General features: G+C 43.2%; 1 protein-coding gene across 1 annotated transcript in view; it reads left to right on the forward strand.

The window, feature by feature from the left end:
- Positions 1-279: 279 nt before the first annotated feature.
- The window catches only part of PLPPR5 (phospholipid phosphatase related 5), a 96,135-nt gene continuing 71,979 nt past the window's right edge, over positions 280-24,435 (forward strand). Inside the window, exon 1 of the mRNA XM_074961276.1 lies at positions 280-321. Coding sequence (XP_074817377.1) covers positions 295-321 — 27 coding nt within the window. The 5' untranslated portion in view covers positions 280-294. The remainder of the gene's footprint in view (positions 322-24,435) is intronic.

The raw sequence follows: 24,435 nt of genomic DNA on the forward strand, positions 1-24,435 counted from the left end.
TAGATAGGTAGCACATGTTATTTAACTAGCAAAATATGGGAGGCTGCAGAATATGCTATGGTATTTGCAGGGCTGCTTAAATGATAAGCAGGCAAATGTACAGTGTATGATTGATCTTGTGGGATGGGTGCTGGTATAGCTTACTAGCTTAGCAGCAATAGAATGGAGTTGCTTATCTGATACCTACATCATGGAGCAGAATAATTCTCTTTTAGCAGAAGACGCTCCAGCAAACATCGATCTTGCCCATCTGGCAACAGATGGAAGTGTTCTACGTCTGAATCACAGGCTGAGATGACATGTTTAGAAAATGAATCTTTGGTGAGTGGATCCACCGTACAATAATGTTTCAGATGATGCTCAAATATGCATGGTGTGGTAATATTTCCTGCTTATTTAGATTTCACTTTGTAAGGTGGCTGTTTAATTATGTGCGCGTGCTGTTATTGACCAGCAAGTCCAGCACTACATACTCAGTCCTTAGTAAGGTATTGCAGGTAGCATTGCCTGAGTAAGGAATGCAGAATTTATCCCTAGGCTGCTAGAAAATGAAAACGCAACACAGAATTCATATTTTGCTTTCATTTGCGCTTGTGTAGTCTATGGAGGGTTAGTACAGGTGCCCAGGAGATCAAACAAATCTGTAGTCTTTGGTAATCAAATAAGGTTCTTATGGTTAAGACACAGGACTGAGAGTCTGCTGAGGTACTTTCTCTCCCTGGCTCAGCCTTAGATTTGGTGTGAGGAAAGATCTTATTTCTCTTTTTTAAAATTGTTTTGGAAATATTTGACAGGGAATTTTCTCAAGGAAGGAAAAGAAACCCTATACAGCAACAGAACAAAGGGAACTTGGAGCAATTCTGCTATCTAATTTGAAGAGTCATTTGACATGCTTATACTGTCTTTGGTGTTTAATTGTGTTTATTTACACGCATTATTACATAGAAGCTAGGGATTCTCAACAAATATACTCTTTTTAATATGACAAGATTATATAATTACAATGGATTATATGAGTTCAATTGAGTATGTAGTATATCTGGCCTGCAGAAAGTACAGCATATTACCATATCATAAGGGGATAGAATCCGAGGATATGGCAGGGATTCTGAAACTTTTTCGTAGTATAAAAAACACACTGATAGAAAGATTGCCTTGTGAACACCATCTCCCATTCGAAATTGCACAGAGACCACTCCCACTTTCATTGACGATCACCTTTTCTCTGATTCACAATTGTATGAATCATCTCAGCTCCTATGTGTAATTGTCACATCCCTGTGGCAACTACAACAATTGCTTACATGGTCATATTGGGAAAGTACTTAATTTATTTTAGCCACAGATTACAGACATAGCAGCTGAAAGCTAGGCAGAGGAACCACTATCATGTTATCACCCAACTCCTCAAATCACGATGAAGTGTTCTGCAGATCAACAGTCCAAGACAACTTGAGAACTCTTTTAAAACTTTATATTCATCATAATTATTAATAAACACTCAGGTGTAGCTGATGCATGTATTATTGACTGATGGTACAACTATAGAGCTGGGCTAACAATACTAAACTGTTGGTATGGATATTCATTTGAATTATTACTTTCATTCCTCTTTTTGTGAATGTTAGAACAATTGAGTCTTTCTGGCAAAATATCCACATGTAGCAAATTCCAAATCTCATATGGAAGTATATACAGAAACCAAGTTTTTAAATTCATTCATGATGAAAGTGCTCAAGGCTCATCAAATCATGTAACAAACAAAGCATGACTTTTCTCTCCAGTCACAGTTAAGCAACACAGCTCAAATTTTGAATATTCACTATCAATCACGAATAATGAATACATCTGAGGATATTCGGATCTGGTCTCAATTCTTCTACAATCAGAAAAACAAGCTCAATGCCCAGAATGAATTATTAGTTGTGAATTATTTGTTTAGGTGTATTGAGCTTCTTGTTAAAACCAAGGTTTTGTCTATATGGAGAAATTGACCCGAAGAGCTATTGTGGAATAGCTCCCCATGTGGGCACTCTTATTCTGGAATAGCTATTCCAGTCAATTTCCCCATGTAGACAAGCCCTAGGCTTAGTCTGTTACCTTACTGACTTTTTTTTGGATGTTCTTTTTTAAAATACCTCCTAAGTGGCAAGTGCTGCCTGTTATCATTGTAGAAGGTCTGTGTCATGTCTTTCTGCGTCTGATGTGATTTTGCTGTAATACCAGGATTTCATTCCTCAGCTCCAGTGGAATAGATTAAGTACAAACTATAGGATTACGATTTGCCTTGAATTCACAAATGAAGTTCTCCTATGAAATTCTTTTACAGGTTAATCCCATATTAATTTGCCTGCTTGCAAATCAAGAGTATTCACCCTCATTTTCTTAACATAAAAATGTCCTTGTTAGTCTCAATAATGCATCTTATTGGGCAGAGCCTAATCCTGTGTACTACAAACATAATCCAGTGAATCCCCTTCTTGATGATGGCACTTTTTATTTTGTAACATTAACTCTTGTGAGAGATGTTGATTTGGTGTTTGACAGGCTTTCAGATCCTCCCAATACTAATCTCTAGGTAATGAAAGATATGAGAAAGAAAGGGCTGGAGTTGTTAGTTGATAGTGGAGTTCTCTTTCATGGTAATAAGATTGTCTTTCAATACTGATTCACTCTGTTTTATAGTCTTTTAAAAAAATCATTTTATTTAAATCCAAGGAAGGAAACCACCACTTCACATCATTAAAAATGCACAATCGTCAAAATTCTAGCACAGGATGGGGAGACAGGTTTTGTTCTGTGACCCCTTTTGTTAAGGGTGTATGGGATGCCACTGGGAAGGGAGATTGGTGACACTGCAGCCCAAACCACTGCACTGTCACCAATGTGCTGGTAACATGCAGCTCTACTTTCCAATTTCTTTTGACCCAGATGATGCAGGCACTTGTCTTTCTCACTGCATGCCTGAGACTAGGGCTCTGATACGATTTAGTTGGCTAAGGCTCAGTCCTGACAAGAGGTGAGTCTGGTGGAAAGATACAAGTATCTAGAGAAAGTGCAGGAAGACCAGCTACCCTGAGTATTGAAGGGGAGGAGTATCTGGAGTTTGTCAATGAGATTTACAGTTAGTGGTTTCTCAGGTTACACTCTTTATCTCTATTGCTTTATTCTGTCTGCATTTGGCAAAGAGGTTGCAACTTTCACCTCTAATGTGGACCTTAGTCATGCCTTTGTGACTTCAAGTGTAACTTCATGTGAAGTACATGCGAAGTATTGTGATCACAATGGAAGGTTGTCCAGAAGCTCCAGGTGGTGCAGAACAAAGTTGTTCACCATACTTGATGGTGCAAGTCATGCGTAGTGTATCCCACCTGTTAACATACTATGTAGACTTCACTGGCTTCGCAGTTTGCTTCTCGGTGGAGTTCAAGGTATGGACTTTCATTTATAAAATCTTACACAGTTTTGGGCTCTGGCTATCCTAAGAGATCACTTCTCTCCCTCTGTACAATCTTGACTACCTATATGAGCTGAGTCACTTCTGCTAACCATCACTGTATATACCGTTTATAGGGGATTGGATGCGGAACATTCTTACTGGTGGACATTCAATTCTGTTGTTCTGGCAAATCCTGAACTTAGTATTACTGAGTTCTTCCAGGCATAGTGAAAAGACAATCTTTCCCATTTTTGCTTTGCAACATTTTGTAGCACAAGTAGAGATTTGGGGATATGTCACACATTTGCTCCGGTGCAAAGAATCCAACCATTTCATATCAGTGAAAAATTTTAACCTATAAACTTCTCCTTTTCCTCGTCTAATGTGAAAAAAATATATGTGAACTTCTGATCTTTGATACTTTAAAGTTTTATCTGATATCAGCTTTGCAACACATGCTGTTATGATATGGAAGATCTGTGTTAGGGAACAGACTTCATCTCCATTCCCTTAGCTATTTTAAAGTGCTCTGTGGGCTGTGGATGTGATACTGCCATCTGACGGATGGCATAAGCTCTCTCCCTCCACAGATCAGTGCTGGCATCAACATCAGAGAAAAGAGCGATTTAATGGCTGTACCAGCAAAATTTAAGATGTGATGGAAACTTTAGGAAAAAGAGGGAAAAAACCCAGCTCAGAATAGTGGGAAGTCTAAAGAGAGATTCATTCTTGATGTCTAGAGTTCTGTTGCTGATCAGTCAAATGCATTCTTCAATATTCACAGCATAAGTGATTCTAGTAGCTAAGAGAGTAAATATTTGCGTCTCTTTATATGTGAAGGGCCGATTGCAGTTTGAAAAAACAAATTATGGGTTGTGTGTGTGAGAGAGAGACACAGAGAAGATGAGCTAGTTTCTTAAAGAGTTTTTCTTGAAAGGAAGGGGGATGGAAAGACAAAGGGAAATCTTCATTTTCAGCCTTTCCCCCACAAGGAGAGTGTCAACTTAAACAAAAATCAGTTAAAAAAACCCAAAACCTTGTTTGTTAGCTCCTGTTAGGCATCGTGATTGTATAAGTGTATCCCTTTTCTAGCATCTGTGATATCACTGCCTATGAGGAGCAGCTGAGAGAGATTGGAGTGGACCAATTTACTATCCCCTTCAGCAGCACATCAGTTGCCTGTGGAAATCAGAACAAAAATCAGCATTTACCATGTGACTCTATTCAGCCTAACTGTAACCATAGAAATTAGAGATGGAAAAGACCTATAAAGTAATCTGCTCCATCCACTTGCCTGGGCAAGATTGTTCCTTCCAATTTATTTTTTGTCCTGTTTAATTTTAGATACATCAAGTAATGGAGTGTCAAGGTTACCAGGCTAGTGAACCTTTGAACCCTTTTTGGTCTGAGTGCATTCCCTCAGGTGCTAGGCCCTATACATTCACCTCTTTCAAGTGGAATTCTGTGATTCTCCTACTCTTAGACAGGGTCCCTTACTCCTTTAGCTGACTAGACCTTTATTCTAACTCACAATACCATCTTGGCTTTGATCAGTCTTACATTATATAAAAGATCAGGACAAATCTTGTAATTTAGGATCCTGTATTTCTAAGCCTTCCTTTCTGGAGGAGTCACTTACTCAGCAGACCTCACCGGGTATGGGCTGGGTATGGCACTGGAAAAAAAAAAAAAAAAAATCTACCTTTCAGGAGCTTCTGACCAGTGGATAATAAAGGTGACCAGGCTGCTTTCTCAAATCAAAATATTGTTTAATATTAATAGTAGGATGAAGGCAAATCATAAGAGAAGGATTTTTAAAACAACAAACAGTCTATATGCAGGCAGGGTTTGCTTTTGCCCAAATAAATTTGTTAGTCTAAGGTGCCACAAGTACTTGTTCTTTTTGTCGATAGAGGAATCGCATCATACGCACATTTAACTTATGTGAATTCAACTATACGTGCTTGGCAAAACACACAAACAACAACTTGCAGTGGTGGAGTACTGTACAGGTGTCAACAGGAGAGCACTCGGGGGGGGGGGGGGGTCGATTTATCGCGTCTAGACTAGACACGATAAATCGACTCCTGCTTGATCAATTGCTGCCTGCCGATCCGGTGAGCATCTTGCCACGCTGAGTGTGATTCTAGTGTTTAAAGATATGTATTTTTCGTACAACATGGCCCCTAAATGCAAGCCAACTTCTTCATCTGGTGCTCAACTGAAGAAACAGCGATCTGTTCTAACGCTAGAGGAAAAGCTGGCTGTGTTGGACTTATTGAGAGACGGTATGTCGGTGTCCAACATGGTGCGTAAATATGGCTGCAACAAATGTAGCATCCGTGCCATCAAGATTCGAGAGAGAGAAATTAGTCAAGCCATGGCATCAAGTGCTCCAATAACTGCTAAGGTGACGAGCCAGGTGCGTGATAAGACTTTAGTGAAGACTGAAAAGGCATTAAACTTATGGCTGGACAACATGAACCATAAACGTGTGCCTATCGATGGCAACACATTGCGAGAAAAGGCTCTTAGCCTCTACGCGCTGTTCAAAGAGGGACAGCCTTCTGATGAGAAGGAATTCAAAGACAGCCAAGGTTGGCTTAACAGTTTTAGGAACCGCGTCAACCTCAAAAATGTGCAGACTACTGGTGAAGCTGCATCTGCCAATGAAGAGGCAACAAAAGCCTACCCAGAACAGTTAAAGAAAATCATAGAAGAAAAGGGCTATCTTCCAGAACAAGTTTTTAATGCTGACAAGACTGGGCTGTTCTGAAAAAAAAAAATGCCCAACCGCACTTACACTTTGAAATCAGAAAGACAAGCCCTGGCTTCAAAGCAGCTAAAGACCATGTGATTGTGTTGTTTTGTGGCAATGCGGCTGGGCATTTAATAAAGCTGGGCTTGCTCTACAGGGCTGCAAATCCCTGTGCCCTAAAAGGCAAGAACAAAAATCCTCTGCCTGTGTTCTGGCAATCAAATAAAAAGGCTTGGGTGACAGCAGCATTATTTCTGGATTGGTTCCACAAGTGTTTCATTCTGGAGGTCAAGCAGTACCTCGAAGAGAAAGGACTTGACTTTAAAGTGTTGCTGATCGTAGACAATGCTTCTGGCCATTCTGAGGCGTTCTGGTTTGCGCATAACGACATTGAAGTCATCTTTCTCCCTTTTATATTCTTTCATTCTTCCGTCTCTCTTTTTGAGTATAGGAGATTTTCGCCTTATGCACTGATTTTAGAACCTAACCCCCACGTAAGATGCGACTCCACTGTACAGACTAACATGGCTAGCACTCTGAAACCTATTGCAATGATTGTGTCAGGCAGCAAAGCCAGGAGACATTGCAGGCCGCCTGCATTTTGCTGAAACAATTTTTTGGCTACCAACCATGTGTGCACTACGTAACTTTCACTGGATGGGAAGAGAGGCAAATAGCTAGCGATAACTTCAGTAGAAAAGTTTAAGTGAAGAAACCTGTTTTGGCCGGCTGTTGGTATATCCATTAGAGTTTTAAGTCTTTCATGACATGGTATAGTTTTGGAAGGCTCTGAATTGTGTTTGGTAGTACAGTCATTGAGTTTCTGTAGTGCTTGTGCGCAGACACACAAAAGAATAGCACTGTTGAATCACTTCAGATAAACCAGATAGGGAGAACACTTTCAGCTACATACATGCTAAAACATTACAATGAAATACTTTCCAAAGTCACCATTGTAAAGGAAGAGTATGTTTTCCAAAGATTAACAGTCAAATTCTAGCATTCTTACTCATACCTCCCAACCTGAGTAGACAGTGCTTCATGGATTAAGATGTGCTTGATGTGAATAAGAGATTACTTCTAATCAGAAGTTAGCTAAAATTATGTTGTACAAATTCTGCTGCTGATTTGTAAACAAAATTCCCCTTTGAAAATAGGGAGTTTTCCATAATAATTAAATACATGATATATTAAGATGAATTGTTTTAGAATCTACCAAAATATTGGTGTGATGGGGTTGGGACTCACCACCGCAGCGCCTTCTGCTGACTCGTCAGGGAATTAGCTCAGTCCAGTGTGGCACGCCCTCCACCTCTCACCCTCTCTTGGCACCTGGACCCATGTGGCTCCCTACTTGCAGCATCCTCTTCAAGACATTGCCCTCCAGCAGTGCCCCTAGTCCTCATTCACCCCCTTACAGAGGGGGGCAGTTATCAGCAGTCTTTCACTTCATCCAGCCACAGCAGCCAACCACACCCTAAAGTCTAACCCTTTTTGCCAGGGGTCTGGTGCAGTCCACTATTGCTACATCCAACGGCTGGGTGTATGTACAAGGGAGGGGGGTGGGGACACAGGCCCACCCTCTACTTTGGGTACTGACCCAGGGACCCTTTGGCAGCAGCCTTCCTGCCCTCCTTCTCCAATTCTCTCCCTAGGTCGCTTCCCCTTCATCCCCTTTGCACCAGCCCAGCCCAGCCCTTCCCTGGGGGCCTGCAGCCTGGCAGATACCAGGCTGGAGTTCCTTCTGTTCCCCTCGCCTGCCCCACACTGTACTGTCCCTGGTGCTAGTCCCCTCACACAGGAGACAAACCTTCACCCTCTGAAGGCCTGGGAGAGACTGCCTGCTCCCTTCCTGGGCCGCCTTTATATAGGGCTGAGCCTGGCCCTGATTGGCTCTCTCTTACTCAGCCTCTGACTGGCTCTCTAGCAGGCCTTCTCTGATTGGCCACCCACCAGCACAGCCCCTCTGGCCTGCTGGAGCCCCCTCTAGTATAGGAGTGGGGTGGCCACCCCACTACAATTGGTTACTTGGATAAAAGCCCTGCAAGCTACAGCAATATCAGGATGAAGTGTCCTTTAGCACGTTTATATCCTTATTTTACTGTATGTCAAAATGTGACGAGATTTTGACTCATAAAGCATTTATAGAGTGTATACAAACTGCCTTTTATCAAAGGAAACTGAAGACAACAGATTTATACTGACGAGCAATTTATTAAACTGAGAAATGGATAAAATAACACAAAATCAAAGAAAAACTGATATCTTGCAGCATTTTCTTTTCAGATGGTGTTTCCAGGAGTAATCCAACACTGTGGTCTTTGGTTTTAAATGGTATTGCATCAAGAGCGTTGGGATAGGTATGATGGAGCAGGAAGCTGATGCCTTTCCTCACTGAGAACTCTCAGAGTGTAAAGATTTCAGAACTGGTCCCCAGCCAACTACCCATCATTTGGAAGAACACCATTTACTTGCCTTATTCTGGCACAGCTGAACATTGAACATTGAGGAATTGGCTTCATGAAACAACCAGTTTCAAAATCATGAAAATAAAAATAAACCTTGACAAATAAAAGAAATGGGGGGGGGGGGGAAATCAATAAGGAACTGCAAGCAGTAACCTCTGACCCCAGTCCAGGAAAACACTTAAGCTCCTGCGTAACTGCAAGCATGTGAGCAGTCCCATTGAAGTCAATGGGAATAATCGCATGCTAAAGTTGTCTTCACTGCAGTGTTAGCTTGAATTATTTACCCTTGAGTTAATGCCTCTCGTGAGAGTGCTCACACTGTAAAACAACACTTGAGCTACACAGTGTTTGGATTAGCAGCTGAGTCCCCACTACATTAGTAGCTTGACTGTTAGCAACACTGTTTAGCACAGTTTTAACCCATATCCCCCTGAGGTTGTGTTTACCCTGCAGCTGCTTGAGGTAGCATGCTAAATTCTGCTTGAGGTAGCATGCTAAAAATACCAGTGTGGACATTGTGGCATGGGCAGCAGCTCAGACTAGCCAATCAAGCTTGGACATGGGGTTGGCTGGACTTGGACTCAGGCAGCTAACCTGAGCCACCACCCATGCTGCAACATCTAGCAGTGCTATTTTAGCGCACTAGCTCAAAGAGAGCTAGTGCTAGTCTATCTATCCAGGCCAGTAGACATGTCTTGACAGGCCAGCTAGCTTGAGTTTAAAGCAGCACTCAACTGGATTTTTGTGTGTGGAGTCAGGTTAAGGGCTACGTTGGAGTTGTACCTCCAGCTAACACTGAGGTGAAGACAAGCCCTTAAAAGATAGAGAAGGATATGTGATAGAGATGGCATTATATGAACAACATAAGATATTGGAAGAAGTTGCTGTCCATTAGATTTTACAATTACTGAACATGTATTTTTCCTGATCTGCTTGTTCCATTGTACTTAGTGATTAGGGTTGCCAGGTGTCTGGTTTTCGAACGGAACATCTGGTCAAAAAGGGACCCTGGCAGCTCCGGTCAGCACTGCTGACCAGGCTGTTAAAAGTTCGGTTGGGGGGGGAGGATAAGGAGGGGGCCTGCAGCAGCTCTCTTTGTGGAGCTTATGGGGGGTGAGAGCCCCTGCGGGCAGGGGTTGGATCCCCGGGGCGGGGGGGGGGGACGGAACGGGACGGGACTGGGAAAGACATTTGGCTGAAGGCTGGCACCGGCAGGGTTAACCCCAGGCAGCAGTTGCCGGGGGCTCCCGAAGCGGGCGTTGTGGCCTTTAGGAAGTGCCTGCATCCCGCTCCCTGCCTGGCCCAGCGGGAGCAGAAAGAGGAGCCAGCCTGGCTCTCCACGAGCTGCATGCAGCTGGTGGCAGGGGGGAGGGCCAGGGCAAGCCGCTGCCACCTGTCCTGTAGCCTGCTCCCCAGGGGCTGCTGTGCCAGGCTCGTCTTGGGGCCATGGTGCCAGCAGGTAACAGGCTGTGGGCTTGTCAGTCTCCTCCTGGGGATGAATGGGCTACGCAGAAGCATGGCATTAAAGTTGGGCTCCTCTCCCCAGGAATGGGTCCGAGCAGAGCTGGGCAGCAGCTGGGCAAGGAGGCTCCAGCTGGTGGCCGGGCTGGTGGGGGAGGTGAAGGAGAGGGGCTGGCAGTCACTGCAAATGGCAGGGGGATGAGGAGGAGCCCTGCAGCAGCTCTCTCCTTGGAGCTGCTGTGATTTGGGTTACACTGGGGGCGCAGCGAGCCAGGGACCACAGTAGTTGTGGGGAATTCTCACCCCCCCCCATTCCGGAGAACAGGAAAAATTTTGTCCTTTGTGTGCTGGATAAGCCATGTGTCCAGGATTCATGGCAGATAGAGCAGTCTTTGCGGCCCGGGAAATGCCAGGGCAGCGCTGGTGTGGCTGCTATTTAAGGGGCCACCTGACATCAGAGCCTCCCAGTGCCCCTGCGAACTGCACCAGCCAGAGCCACCCGGAGCCCGCACTGCAACCCCCTACCCCAGCTCAGAACCCCCTCCTGCACCCAAACTCCCTCCCAGAGCCTGCACCCCATGTCCCCTCCCACAGCTCCCTCCTGCACCCCAAACACCTCATTCCCAGCCCCACTCCAGAGCCCACACCCCACCCTCACCTCCTCCCACACCCCAACCCTCTGCCCCAGCCCACACCCCCAGCCCAAACCCCCAACCCCAGCCCCAGCCCAGTGAAAATGAGTGAATGACCAAGGTGGGGGAGAGCGATGGAGGGAGGGGGGATGGAATAAGTTGGGGCGGGGCCTTGAAGAATGGGTGGAGCCTCAAGCAGGGGGAGGGGCAAGTGTTCAGTTTTCTGTAGTTAGAAAGTTGGCAACCCTAATAGTGATATGCAAAACAATAACAAATAAAAAAAATCCACAATAACAACAAATAATTTTAACTTGTGAAACTCTATTTTTTCTATAATCATCTTAACTTCATTTTGTTTGAGTTGGACATTACACAATAGGCCTCAGCTAGTGTAAATCAATGATGTTATACAGGTTTACACCAGCTGAGGATCTGGGCCTACGTTAAAGGCATATAGAATAATCTCCCTGTTTTAGGGAAAAGTTATTGACAATGGAGGTTGAACACCAGTTTATTTATATCATGCTAGGAGATCCCTCTGATTATGCAGATTGCAGAAAATTAGGGAAAAGCTTTAGTACATTTTGTTTGGCCCAATACTAAAGCAAACCTAAAGCCTAAAGCTCTGTGAATTGAATTCTTAGGAGGATGAAAGTGGGAATGGATTTGCCTTTGTATAATCTGGTCTGTCAGATATGACATGTGGCTTCACAGCTGCTTAGAGTTCAGCTCTCTGTCTCTAGAGGTGTCCCTTGTACTCTCCTGTTCATCTGCAGCTTTTCACTCTGTGTAATTTTGTTTAATTTAGATCTCTGTCTCCCTGTATAAAGGGAATCTCTTACTTCTGCCTGAAGCACTGGTGTGAAGTAAGAAATGAAAGACCTTTCGGGGTGAAATTCACCTGTGGTACAGAGGGCCAGCACCATTTAAATGATGCAAAGGGACTATGCAGAAAGACAGCTGCCACACAGAGATGGTTGTATAACCCCTGCACTTTGCAGAAAAAGTCTTTATGCCACCCAGGCTGGTGCAGAAGGCCAAAATGGGGGAGTCCAGGGCAAACCAGGAAGGAGTCAGGTTTCCTCAGATCCTGTTGTCCCGACACACCCCGTGCAATAGGTGTGGGCTCACTCGCCCTGGGTTGGTAGAGGGTGTTTCAGCTCCCCAGCCACTCTGCACTGTATCTGACATCAGTGGAGTCTTTGGGTCAGGTCCATACAGCCTGATCACTCATGCATTAAGACTGTGCTGTGGATTTCCCCCTTTATGAATACGTGGGTTTTGTATCTTGGGGAAACATATCCTCATCTTTTTCCTGTTTTTCTTCATTAAAAGCCCATGTGCTTCCCTATCCCCCAGTGCCTCTGATATGTCTTGCCAGGTTTGGCACTTAAAGATATTTTCCTGTTACAAGGATTTTTTTTCCTTCATAGCACAGTGACCTTGTTCTCCTATTTTCCTGGTACATTTACTATTCCCCAGTTACAGTTTATGTCTACCTTCAGGCAAAGAATTACATTCTCATCATTCTAGGGCATATAAAAACTACACATAACCCTAATGAATTTTGTTTATATTTAAGTACATTTGATTATTTCAGAACATTAATCTTTACATCCTGTGAATTATTCACATCTAATGTGCCTCTGGCCTGAGTGAAACTCACCCAGAAATTAAGAGACTTGTTATAGGGAATGTGTGGAATGGAATATGCTAATTGTATCTCTCTACTGAATCACAGATTTAGGGAAAACGATGGCAGAAGGCAAGCCTTATTTTTGATGATTTGGTATGATTTTACACCCACTTTGCATTGGGATAATTGGACAATACAAGGAGAACCGAGACCATAATGGAGAACCAAGCCGAAGCGGCCTGCATTGCCAGTGCTTCCATTTTTGTTTTTGTTTTGTTTTTTAAAAAAAATGCTGGGAGGGTAAGTAGGTGAGCACCAACTATAAGAGGGTATAAAGGGTGCATAAAGGTTACAGGAATCCCCTCAGCCTGGTATTTACATTCTAGTTCACCAAAAGAATGTCATGTAAGATCTCTACTGAAGGCCCATGTCATACTGGTGTCAAAGTCAGAGTCAGGACTCACATAATTTGTTAGACCACGCTGTTTATTAGCAAAGCGCTTTGCTAATGCACCCAGATGTGAGCCCCTCTCTGAGGCTCAAGATAACTTATTTATACAGCTAAGCCAAAGCCAATTTAACATAAGAGACAAAAGAAAGCAGAAACTGACAAATATACATACATATCTTATTTGCATACTAATGTTTACCAAGCTCCTAGCTCAGTAGGAGCTCTAAGTTAATTAGTTTGAGGACCCATTGTCTCACACTCCTTAATGTTTCTCTTCCTGACAACTATATTTCAACAAACCCTTCAAGTAGCATTTCTTTAATGAATTATAATTTCAATATAATTCATTCTACTTTCACAATCCCTCCTTTTGGTCAAGCTACGCAATGACCAGCAATGACTGGGTTCCACATATCAATCATTCTTTATCTCTTTGTTCATCAGTGATATTTAAAATCATCAAATTAGCACTCTGGTTTGGGGCAGCTATCTGTGTAGCATGCCTGACACAATTTTGGATACAACAGGAAAGTAACTGAAAACATACAAAAGTTATTAGGATTCCAAACAGGAGAGTTAGGGCTCCCTGAAACAACCAGTTTCCTATGCCACAGAAATTGAAAAGGTTACTTAGCCACTTCCATAAAGAACTTGGCTCTTCGTGGGGAAGATATGCGATTTGTTCTAAGTGGCTAGCACGATCTATTACCTCATTGGTGTTGTCTGGTATATACACACAGCAGTCTTTTCCGATGAGAGCACAAGTCCCTCCTTTTGCCGCCAGCACTATGTCCAATGCCTGATGGTTTTGGAGGGCCATCTGTCGGATTGCCCCTGTTTCTTTGGCCAGGGCTCTTAAACTTTCTCCGGTTTCATTTGCCGTTATTTCAACTACTGCTTGTAACCTTAGGAACCTTTTTGCATGGTGTATTACTCCCCCTAATGGTATTAAGGAACCGCCAATGGCCTCTTCCCAGGTTAAGGGGCTTATGTTATTTACATACCATTGGGCATCTGTTAAGTCCCTTCTTTTTCGCCTGAAATTGCGGAGGCGTTCTCGAGGGAAGGTTCCTAGCACTCAGAATTGTGGGAAGAGTCAGGCGGGATAACAGATTCCTGACCAATTATCTGGTAGTGCGGTATAAGCTCTGGTCCCACACACCCAGTGATGGCCTATTAAGGCCGGGAAGGGTCGGTTGCACCCATTTGTCATATAGGTGTTTGCAAAGGAGGAGTAGAATCCCCCAAAGAGTACAGGGTAATTCTCCTTACGAGGAGTGGTGTTATTTGCATGACATTGAAAGATTGTATTGTTTTCACTAAGGTTACTGTAGGGGGAACATGAGATTGATTTCTCTGTTTGATCCCAGGTTGAGAAAAAATTCATATCTCCATACCCACTTTTTAGTTTTGTTTGAATAATCCCATACACCATTGACCACAATATGCTGAAGGCAACGGCTTTTCCCCAGATCCAGCCCTGTCCCATTACACACCCAACACCAATGACCTTTTCCCTCCACCACACTTATCCATTTAGATGCATTTATTCCCAACGCTTCCCAAGTGTCATTGCTGTTCCATATTTTGTTAAACGGACGAGGCCCTCCAGTGAAGTCTGGGGACTTGAGTGGGATAGCCAGGACAGGAACACCAGTTTGAGAGTGGGCTGGGATGTGGCTGCAGACCCAGCAATTAGAAATATTAAGGGTCTGAGCTATCCACACCTGCTGCTGGATAAAAGAATTGTCATCGTGGTCTCCCCAGACCGTAAGATACCAGCAGCCGAGTAACAAGCAGAGGCGCATGTTGGAGGCAAGGCTCTTCTGGTTCTGACAACCTCAACTGAGGGAACTGCAGTCACGGTTTTATGCCCACCAGGCAGTAGGCGCTAGGCTCGCTACTGCTTTTTTTTTTTTCGTCGTCTGCTTCTGGCAACCATTACGAGAGCGTAGATTGTAAGGTATTGCAGACTGTTCCTCTACGTCTTCTTCTGGAGTCAAAATTGACTCTGCGTTGTCCTGAGATGATGATTGGTTCTCTGGGGATGGTGGCTTCTTACACTGTGAAGCATGTATCCACGCTGTGATGCCAGATAGTTTAACAGCCGTCTGTGTAGTAAGCAGTACCTGATGAGGACCCTTCCACCGGGGCTCCAAGACGTGCTTTCGATGATGGCGCCGTACGTAGACACAATCACTTGGCTCGAGGTTGTGGCAAGCGTTGGAGGTGGGTTCCGTGGGCCAGGCGACTTGAACCTGTGAATGAAAGTGACTTACAGCTTGCATTAGTCCCTTGCAATACTGAAGGAGCACACTGTGAGTCAAGTTCAAATCTGGAACGGGAGTAATGGTAGTCATAGCTCGCATAGGGAATCCCATAACAATTTCAAAGGGACTTAATTTGTGCCTTTGGGATGGAGTGGATCTCATGTCCATAAGGGCTAATGGTAAGGCTACTGGCCAGCTTAATCCTGTAGAGTCACAAATTTTAGCAAGCTTATTCTTAAGTACACCATTTCATCTTTCAACTGCACCTGCGCTCTGTGGGTGGTAGGGACAGTGCAATAGGTGTTTGATATGCAATATACAGTCCAGGTGTTGAACAAGTTGTCCAGTAAAATGTGTACCCCGATCACTGGACAGAGTAGCAGGAATTCCCTTGGCAGGCATAATATGATTTAACAGAAATTTACAGGAGTCCGGACTCTTCCTAAAATACATAAACTGAGACGGCATTCCTTTAGGGAACTGTCCCGACTTAGACGTCTGGTTACCCATACAGGAGGACTTTACACACCAATCACACAAGAAAAAAAGTCGGGTTCGTCAGAGCGATGCCCGGTGCAACACACAAAAGGAGCCCACAGGCTACTGCCTCAATCGCTCTTGCTTTCACACCAAGGGTTTTACCCAAGGCGCGGTGCGGCTGCGATTGTGCAGATTTCACTCACTCAGACTGTGGGGACAGGAACCCTTTGGTCAGCCGCTCCCTGGACGGAGACGGCGCCCAGACTCAAACACACCACAGGGAGGACGGATAGACACAGAGACAAGACAGTCCTCAGTCCAGACAAAACACAGAAATAATTACCTGACCAGATTCCTGATGTCAGATCCCGGGATCCCCACCAGAACAGAGTGGGAACCAACAGGTTCGATGGTGTAGACTTCACTGTGGTCATGCACCCTTCCGTTCTGGCGGAGGACCGCTCGGGCCAAATGCCCAGGTGCCAGCTTGCCACGGCCGTCCTAAGAACAGTCAGGAGTCACACAGCCCCAGTGAAGATGGTTGCCATCTTGGTGGGACCTCCAAATTATCAAAGTCAGATTCAGGGCTCACATCTGGGTGCATTACCAAAACGCTTTGCTAATAAACAGAGTGGTCTAACAAATTATGTGAGTCCTGAATCTGACTTTGACAATTGTCATCATAATCATTGCGAGATATATGTGCGGTGAATATGTGAGGAGTTATGTATATGTACTAAATATTATGTTCTCTGGGTCTGTAGTTAAAAACATTCAAACTAGTATGTCTTGAGACAAGCTTCTCCAGACAGTGGGTGGGAGGCACATTTCTCCGGGTGGAATCATTGTGTGTTGCATGTCCTACAATAGAAGTCTATCTGCATTCCAAGTCAAATGCTAAGAAAGAGCTGGTAGAGATTTGAGAAGGAAACTAGCAAGAAGATGTAAACAGCAGGGGAGAGGGGAACCCTATCGTGAAGTAAACAAAGGTCTGCTCTGGTATATTTAAATGTGCAAAGAGACACCCAAGCATCCTTCACCTAGGAAGTAAATGTACAGTGAATTTGCTTCATGAAAAAGGGATTTCAACCAGTCTTGGTTAAAGATGCTGGAGAGAACTTTGGGTGAGTTTCAGCTTCTTTAGCTAGGAGGATAACTTGTTAGTTAAGTTTAGTCTCTAGAAAGTGGGTTATGATTTGGTTTTATATGTAACCATTTGTTTCTACCTTTCATATGGATTTTTATTTGAATCTCTGTTCTTTTTAAAATAAGTTTCTTTTTATTTTATAACCAACCTCAAGTGCTGTGAGTAATACTGGAGGTAAGACTGGTAAACTGAAGCACGCTGTTCTTTTGAGAACAGAGGATCTGGTATTTCTATGTGTATCTAGTAATCAGGGGCTGGATACCACAAGGGTCTCTTTGAATGTGCTGCAGTACATCTGTTGTCAACCTGCAAGTCAAAGGCAGGGCTGAGTGGCTGTCAGGCTGGTTGTGTTAGGGAGTTAGCACCTAGCCATCCCAGACAATACCCCTTGATGCCGGAGGCAGATGATAATATGGTGACTCACAATCCTGTGTGCTCCGAGAGGTAGTCACACTTGGACACCACTCAAATGACTCCATCATGCCCCCTTTGGGGCACTGAGAGCTGTGAACATTGCTAGACAATCATCCTTTTTATCTAGGGAGCACAAGCAACAATCCTGAGGCTGTGTCCTCTGCAGCATGCTGTGGGAAAGGGCTCTCTGCGTGTTCCCATCCCCATCCTCAGTGAACCTCCACAACCAGGAGCTGGCCCTGTAAGCGCCTTGGCAGTGGGATTTTACTTTCTTCTGTTTTCTTCTCTTCAGCATACTCTCCACACTCAGTAAATAATAAATAATAGCCATGCTGGCCTCTCTTTTTAATGAGCTGACCCCTAGCCCTAACATGCTGCAGCCATATATACATGTTTCCATAGGCCAGGTTAATAGCTTATATTATATAACAATGTAGGTTGGGAGGAGTGGGTCAATGGGTGTTTTGACTGAGTAAGGAGTGAAGAACTACAAACTTCAGGATTTGACCTTGGATGAATAAAAGTAAACTGATATATAAAGGAGCCGTCATTTTCTGCTTGTTGGTAAATATGCTCAATCTTTAACAGAGGCAGATTTCAGGTAACACGTGCCATGCCCCTTGTTTTAAGAAGCATTTTCTTCTTCATTGCTTTGTGTAAACATGAGCTGAATGCAAACAGTCTTTGCTGCATTTGATATAATTAAATGCTGTCCTAAAAATGATCAGAATGACAGGGTCTCAATGTGAAAGCTACCCACTCCCAGCCCAAGCAATATGGCACTGAACAGGGCTAGCACTCATATGCACATAACCAGATTCTCCCTAACCCCACTCACACCGGGTCCAATAGATACTGTGGGTCTCTGGGAACCAGTCCACAAAGGCGTCACCCACACACTGGAATTTGTTTTTCTGATGTTGCTTGGCAGTGGCTTGTTTGACTCATCTCTTCAGTGCACTGTCTTCTGCATCCTCCAGTCCCTAACTCAGCAAGAAGTATGCAGAAGTAAAGCACAGGATGGAGGGAACTGGGAGGCAGATCATTAAGGAGAAGAACCAGCTGACACTGCCTTCCTCATTAATGCTGTAAATAAAGGAGAGGATACAAAGAGAGATTTGGGAAGCATGTAAGAATGAGATAGGAGAGATGAAGTGTGGCGGGAGAGCTACATGGGGCAGCAGAGAAAAGAAAAGAGAGGACATGGCCAGAACAAAAGACAATTTATAGGGTAATGGGGTGAAGCAAGACAAAGAAGCAAGGGGGAGAAACAGCAGAGGAAAGCCAGGGAGGAGAGAAAGGAATAGAACAAGGCAGCAATGCGGAATGAGACAATGAGAGAGAGAAGAGGAAGAGCAAGGGGCACAGGGAGAAACAGAGAAGGGGACAAAAGAAAGTAAAAAAGAATATTGGAAAACATAGGGGTGGGGAGACAATGGGGAAACGGGGAGAGGAAAAGGTCTGTGAGACCAGTGCAAGGGCCAGGGGAAGGGGAAAATAAGAGAGAAATGGGAATGAAGATATATTTTCAAGGCAGATTCCCTGAACCCCTTTTAATGCAAGCCAATGCTGCATTTGAGGGAGTTCTAATTCCTATACTTCCTGGCACAAAGCCTGACCATTGTTTGGTCAGATCTTTGAGTTCACTTAAATAAAGAAGGATTGCATTTTTTTCTGGCACTTCTGCTTTACATCTGACCTTCCCCACTCCAGGCAGCTCCTGTTCACCATGCCAGGCAATGCTCAGAAAAGGTGGAAGATGGTCACTGTTCATAGGCAGCAAAACTTGGGCTTGACCCTTCAAGATGCTGAGCAACCTCAACTCCCAAGGAAGTGAATGGGAGACACTCAGCACCTTACAGGCTCTTTAAGTCCATCCCTATTCAGAAAAGCACTTAAGTATGTACTTAATTTAAGCTCCTGCTTAAGTCCCATTGCTATCAATAGGACCAAAACACAGGGTTAAGTAATTTGCTGAATCTTAGACCTTAGTCCACTCCGTGCTTTGCTGCACATTGGGCTACCCACATTTGCCATCCTTGCCTGTCAACTGCCCTTCTCTCCAAATCTTCCCATTTCATGCTGAGGTGCTTGATGTCATTCAGAACTGTTAGTTTCCATGTTATTCACAGTCTTCCTCTCTTTCTTCCTGTGTTTTCTGGCTTCCATTCAAGGGCGGTATTGGTAAACATTCTTTTTCCATTCTCAGCACATCCCAGCCACTGATGCCTTCCTTTGTAGATTATTTATGAGGGGGTACCTTGTCCAGTAATTTTCTGACTTCTTCATTCATCTTCCTATCTCTATATGTTATTCCCAATATTCTTAGACATTTGTGATGAAATGCATCCAGCTTTTGAGTATCTTTCTTGGTAACTTGCCATGTCTCACTGCTGTATGTTGTGATGATGATAACAATTGCTTTGTACACATTCAGTTTTGTCTTGAGGGAGATGTTTTTGAGTTGCCAGAAGTTTTTGAGTCTTCCAAATGCAGCATTTGCCTTTCCAATTCTTCTTCATATTTCCTCGGAACTAGTACCATCTTGGCTGATGGTACTTCCAAGATACATAAAATTGTCCATCTTCTCCAGTTTTTCTTCTTCAATTTTGATTTATGTCCCTATAGTCCCCATTAATATGACTTTACATTTTTTTGCATTGTATTTGCTGAACAGAGATGGATTATTAGGGTTGCTCAGAACACAGACTTGCAAAGATTTAACTAAATTGATTTTAGGTGTAAATCTGTGTGTGGATACTCTTAGTTTGGAATAAACATGGCTACATTCTGTGACATTATATCCTGTACTCTTTATGGAAATATGCTTATGATATGTATATGGCATAACTGAGATATATTTTATGCAAGATGAGTCTTGTAAGGTATCATTGGAAAGGTTATGATTTACTGAATGTGATTATCCAATTTGTATGCATGTATCATTTCTGTATCTAAAGTTAGGAATATTGACTACATAGCAATTACAACTGTGTGTGTATCTGGGAGACACCCACCAGACAACAGACCATCAGCTTTGATGGGCCATTAGGAAGAAACAACAAGACTTTAAAGATACTAATCTCTCTCCTTCCTGAGAGAAGTCATGGGACATAGCTGTGATACTACTAGGTCAGGTGGTCCTGTCACCTGGTACTAAACACTATCATGGATTTCTAGTAATTTTCCACTAAAAGGAGAGTGAGGTCAAGACTGGGAAACAAAAAGATTCCTGCCTTATATAAATCTTATTTAAGGCTGGGGAGTAAGGCAAACATGACTCTTCTCTGTTTGCCTTCCTGCCCAAGAAGAAAGACTGCTGAAAGTACCTGAAGAGACAAAGGAACTGAGTGGTGGGAAAGGCAAGGGCTGAGTCCAGACTGAGACAGAGGAGTCTAGTCTGTAAAGAGAAATAACTGGAACTCTGAGCTACAGAAACTCTGCATCCTGCCTAGTTCAACATTTAGGGTGAAAATTTACATTTTGTAACCTGTTTCTTTAGTGAATCAAGGTTAGTTTGCGTGTTTTGTTTTCTTTGCTTAGTAAGCTGCTTTGTTCTGTTTGCTATCCCTTATAATCACTTAAAATCTATCTTTTGTAGGTAATAAACCTATTTCTTGTTTATAACATAACCCAGTTTGTGCAATCCATATGGGGGGGGGAAGAAGCTGTGCATGTCTCTCTTCACATTGAGGGAGAGGGCGAATTTTTATGAGCTTGCGCTGTGAAGATCTTTCTATACCGTCCAAGATAATATTATCTGAGGTTTACCTCTTCACAGTGGTTGTGCACGTGAGTGCTGGCTGAATCCTCTCACGCAGATCTGACTAAAAGAAAAGGAGTACTTGTGGCACCTTGGTGAGCTGTAGCTCACGAAAGCTTATGCTCAAATAAATTGGTTAGTCTCTAAGGTGCCACAAGTACTCCTTTTCTTTTTGCGAATAGAGACTAACATGGCTGCTACTCTGAAACAGATCTGACTACAGTCTGTGTCTGCAGCTGGGTGTGGTCTTGCCAGGGTGTGTGCTGGAAAGGGGCTTGAGAGCCTGGCACAGCAACCCAGGACAAGGGAAATCCAGGCTGGCAGGGCCAGAAAGCTGAGTGAGACCCCAGCACAGCAAGTGGCATCCTGGATGGCAGGGGCGGGGTCTAACCCATCACACATTCAACTTAGCACAGGCCAGTAACGAGCCAACCTTACCAAAGTAAACTTGAATCACTTTTATTCCAGAATTAATGTTTACAAACAGACTGGCACTGAAAAAACTAAATCAGTTGTAATTAACACTTATTTTGGTGCAAGTTTGTGTGTAAACCAGTTCTTATTTGGTCTGCTGTGAGCAAACAGTTCTTGACAATGTCAAAATTTCCAGTAAGTTCTTGGAATGTATCTGGAACAACTTTTTGTTCCAGAAAGTGGAGAAGTAAACAGGGGGATAGCCATTTTTGACTTGATTCTGACAAACTAGGAGGAATTATTAGTGAATCCAAAGGTGAAAGGCAATTTGGTTGACAGTGATCATGAAATGATAGATTTCATGACTCAGGAAAGGAAGGTGTGAGAGCAGAAGAATAAGGATAATGAATTTCAAAAAAAGAACACTAACCAACTCAGAGATGCAAGGTAAGTTCCCACGGGAAGAAAATCTAAAGGAAAAAGAAGTTCAGGAGAGCCTGCAGTTCCTCAAGGAAACAACATTAAAGACACAACTGCAGCCTATTCCGATGAAAAGGAAAAATAGGAAGAGTAGTAAGAAGCCAATAGAGCTCAATCAGGAGCTCTTTAATGACCTGAAAATCAGAAGGGGATCCTACAAAAAGTGGAAGTATGGTCAGATTGATAAGGAGGAGTACAAAAGAATACCACAAGTATGTAAGGACAAAATCAGAAAGGCTAAGGCGCAAAATGAGTTACAACTTTCAAGGGACATAAAAGGCAATAAGAGGCTCTTTAAATACACTTGGAGTGAGAGAAAGAGGAAGGAAGTGACAAGGAAGGCAAGCCAAAATAAGGAAAGTATAGGTTAAAAACTATTTAGTAAGCTAGAGATATTCAAGTTGGCAGGTCTTCATGAGGTTCATCGTAGTGTACTTAAGGAACTAGCTGAAGCAATCTCAGAGAGGTTAGGAATTACCTTGAGGACTGGAGAGGTCCCATAAGACTGGAGAAGGGCAAATATAGTACCTATCTTAAAAAGAGGAACAAGGAGGTCCCAGGGAATGCAAGACCAGTCAGTGTAACTTCAATACTGGAAAGATACTGGAGCAAATTATTAAACAATCAATTTCTAAGCACCTGGAAGCTAATAGGGTTATAAGAAATAGCCAGCATGGATTTGTCAAGAACAAATCATGCTAAACCAACTTAATTTCCTTCTTTGATAAGGTTATTGACCTATTGGATGTGAGGGAAGCAGACGTGATATACCTTGATTTTACTGAGGCTTTTGACACAGTGCAGTATGCCATTCTCCTAAGCAAACTAGGGAAATGTGGTCTAGATGAAATTACTATAAGATGGGTGCACAACTGGTTGAAAGAATGTCCTCAAAGAGTAATCAGTGGTATGCTGTCACATTGGGAGGGTGTATCTACTGGGGCTCCACAGGGGGCATCCTGGGTCCAGTACTATTCAATATTTTCATTAATGAAGTGGATAATGGAGTAGAGAGTATGCTGATAAAATGTGAAGGTAACACCAAACTGGGAAGTGTTACAAGCTCTTTGGAGGACAGGTTTAAAATTTAAAATGACCTTGACAAATGGGAGGAGATTTGGTCTAAGTTGAGCAAGATGAAATTCAATCAAAACCAGTGCAAAGTACTTCTGATAGGAAGGAAAAATCAAATGCACTACTACAAAATGGGGAATAAGTGTCTAGGTGGTCGTACTGCTGAAAAGGATCTGGAGGTTATAGTAGATCATAAATTGAATATGAGTCATCAGTGTGATGCAGCTACAAAAAAAAAAGACTAATGTGATTCTGTGGTATATTAACAGTATTGTATATAAGACACAGGAGGTAATTGTCCCTCCATACTCGGCACTGGTGAGGCCCCAGCTAGAGTGCTGTGTCCAGTTCTGGGCACCACAATTTAGAAAAGATGTGGACAAATCGGAAGAAGTCCAGGGGAGAGCAACAAAAATGATCAAAGGTTTAGAAAACCTGACCTCTAAGGAAAGGTTAAAAAAAAACCTGGGCTTGTGTAGTCTTGAGAAAAGAAGACTGATGTGGGCGAGGGACCTGATAACAGTCTTCCAATATGTTAAGAGCTATTATAAAGAGGACCATGATCCGTTGTTCTCCATGTCCACTGAAGGTAGGACAAGAAGTAATGGGATTAATCTGCACTCAGGGAGATTTTGGTTAGATATTAGGAAGATCTTTCTAACTCTAAGGATAGCTAAGCTCTGGAATAGACTTCCAGGGGAAGTCATGGAGTTCCCACTTTTGGAAGCTTTTAAAAACAAGTTGGACAAACAGTTGTCAGGGATGGTCTAGTTTACTTGGTTGTGCCACAGCACAGAGGGCTGGACCTGATGACGTCTCGAGGCCCTGTCCAGCTCCACATTTCTATGATTGTATGATTCTATAATTCTTTATGGATGTACACAATGTGCTTTACTTCCTTCACAGGGGAACATGATTTCAAACAGCAGGCATCAGACTCGGAGAAGCTACACAGTTTTACCATGCTTCATATTAGTTGAGGTAAGAAAACACTTGAGATACACTGAAAAGTTACCAGAAATATTTTTCAAAGAAAGAGCTCTCACCACATGAACATACTTATCAAAGTACTCTGACATTTTGGTACACATTATTGAATGTCATCTATTAGCTGGCAATCACATTTCCCTGTTATGAATAACATTTAGGTCCCATCGCTGCAATTTTTTGTTTCATTTTGAACATGAAAGGGAAACAACAGGGTCCTGCATATTGGCACTTTCCATTTTAAGTGGATCACATCCTGGAGACTAAAGTACCTCTCAATAAGACCAGCACAGACATTGGGGTGGAAGCTTTCCCTAATTGGCTTGCTAATGTACTAATTCTCAGTACTATACTCCTCTAGTTCTTTTCACCCATTGATCTCAGAGCACTTTACAAAGGATGGTAAATATCATCCTCCCCATTTTAAAGATGGGGAAACTGAGGTGATGGGAGGTTAAGTGACTTGTTCAAAGTCATGCAGTGGGTCAGTGGCAGAGATGGGAATTAGGGCCATCACAGAATAAATTCATAATGGGTAATTTGACATCTCCTGGAAATGTG

Source organism: Natator depressus, chromosome 8, assembly GCF_965152275.1.
Source record: "Natator depressus isolate rNatDep1 chromosome 8, rNatDep2.hap1, whole genome shotgun sequence".
Taxonomy (NCBI): domain Eukaryota; kingdom Metazoa; phylum Chordata; order Testudines; family Cheloniidae; genus Natator; species Natator depressus.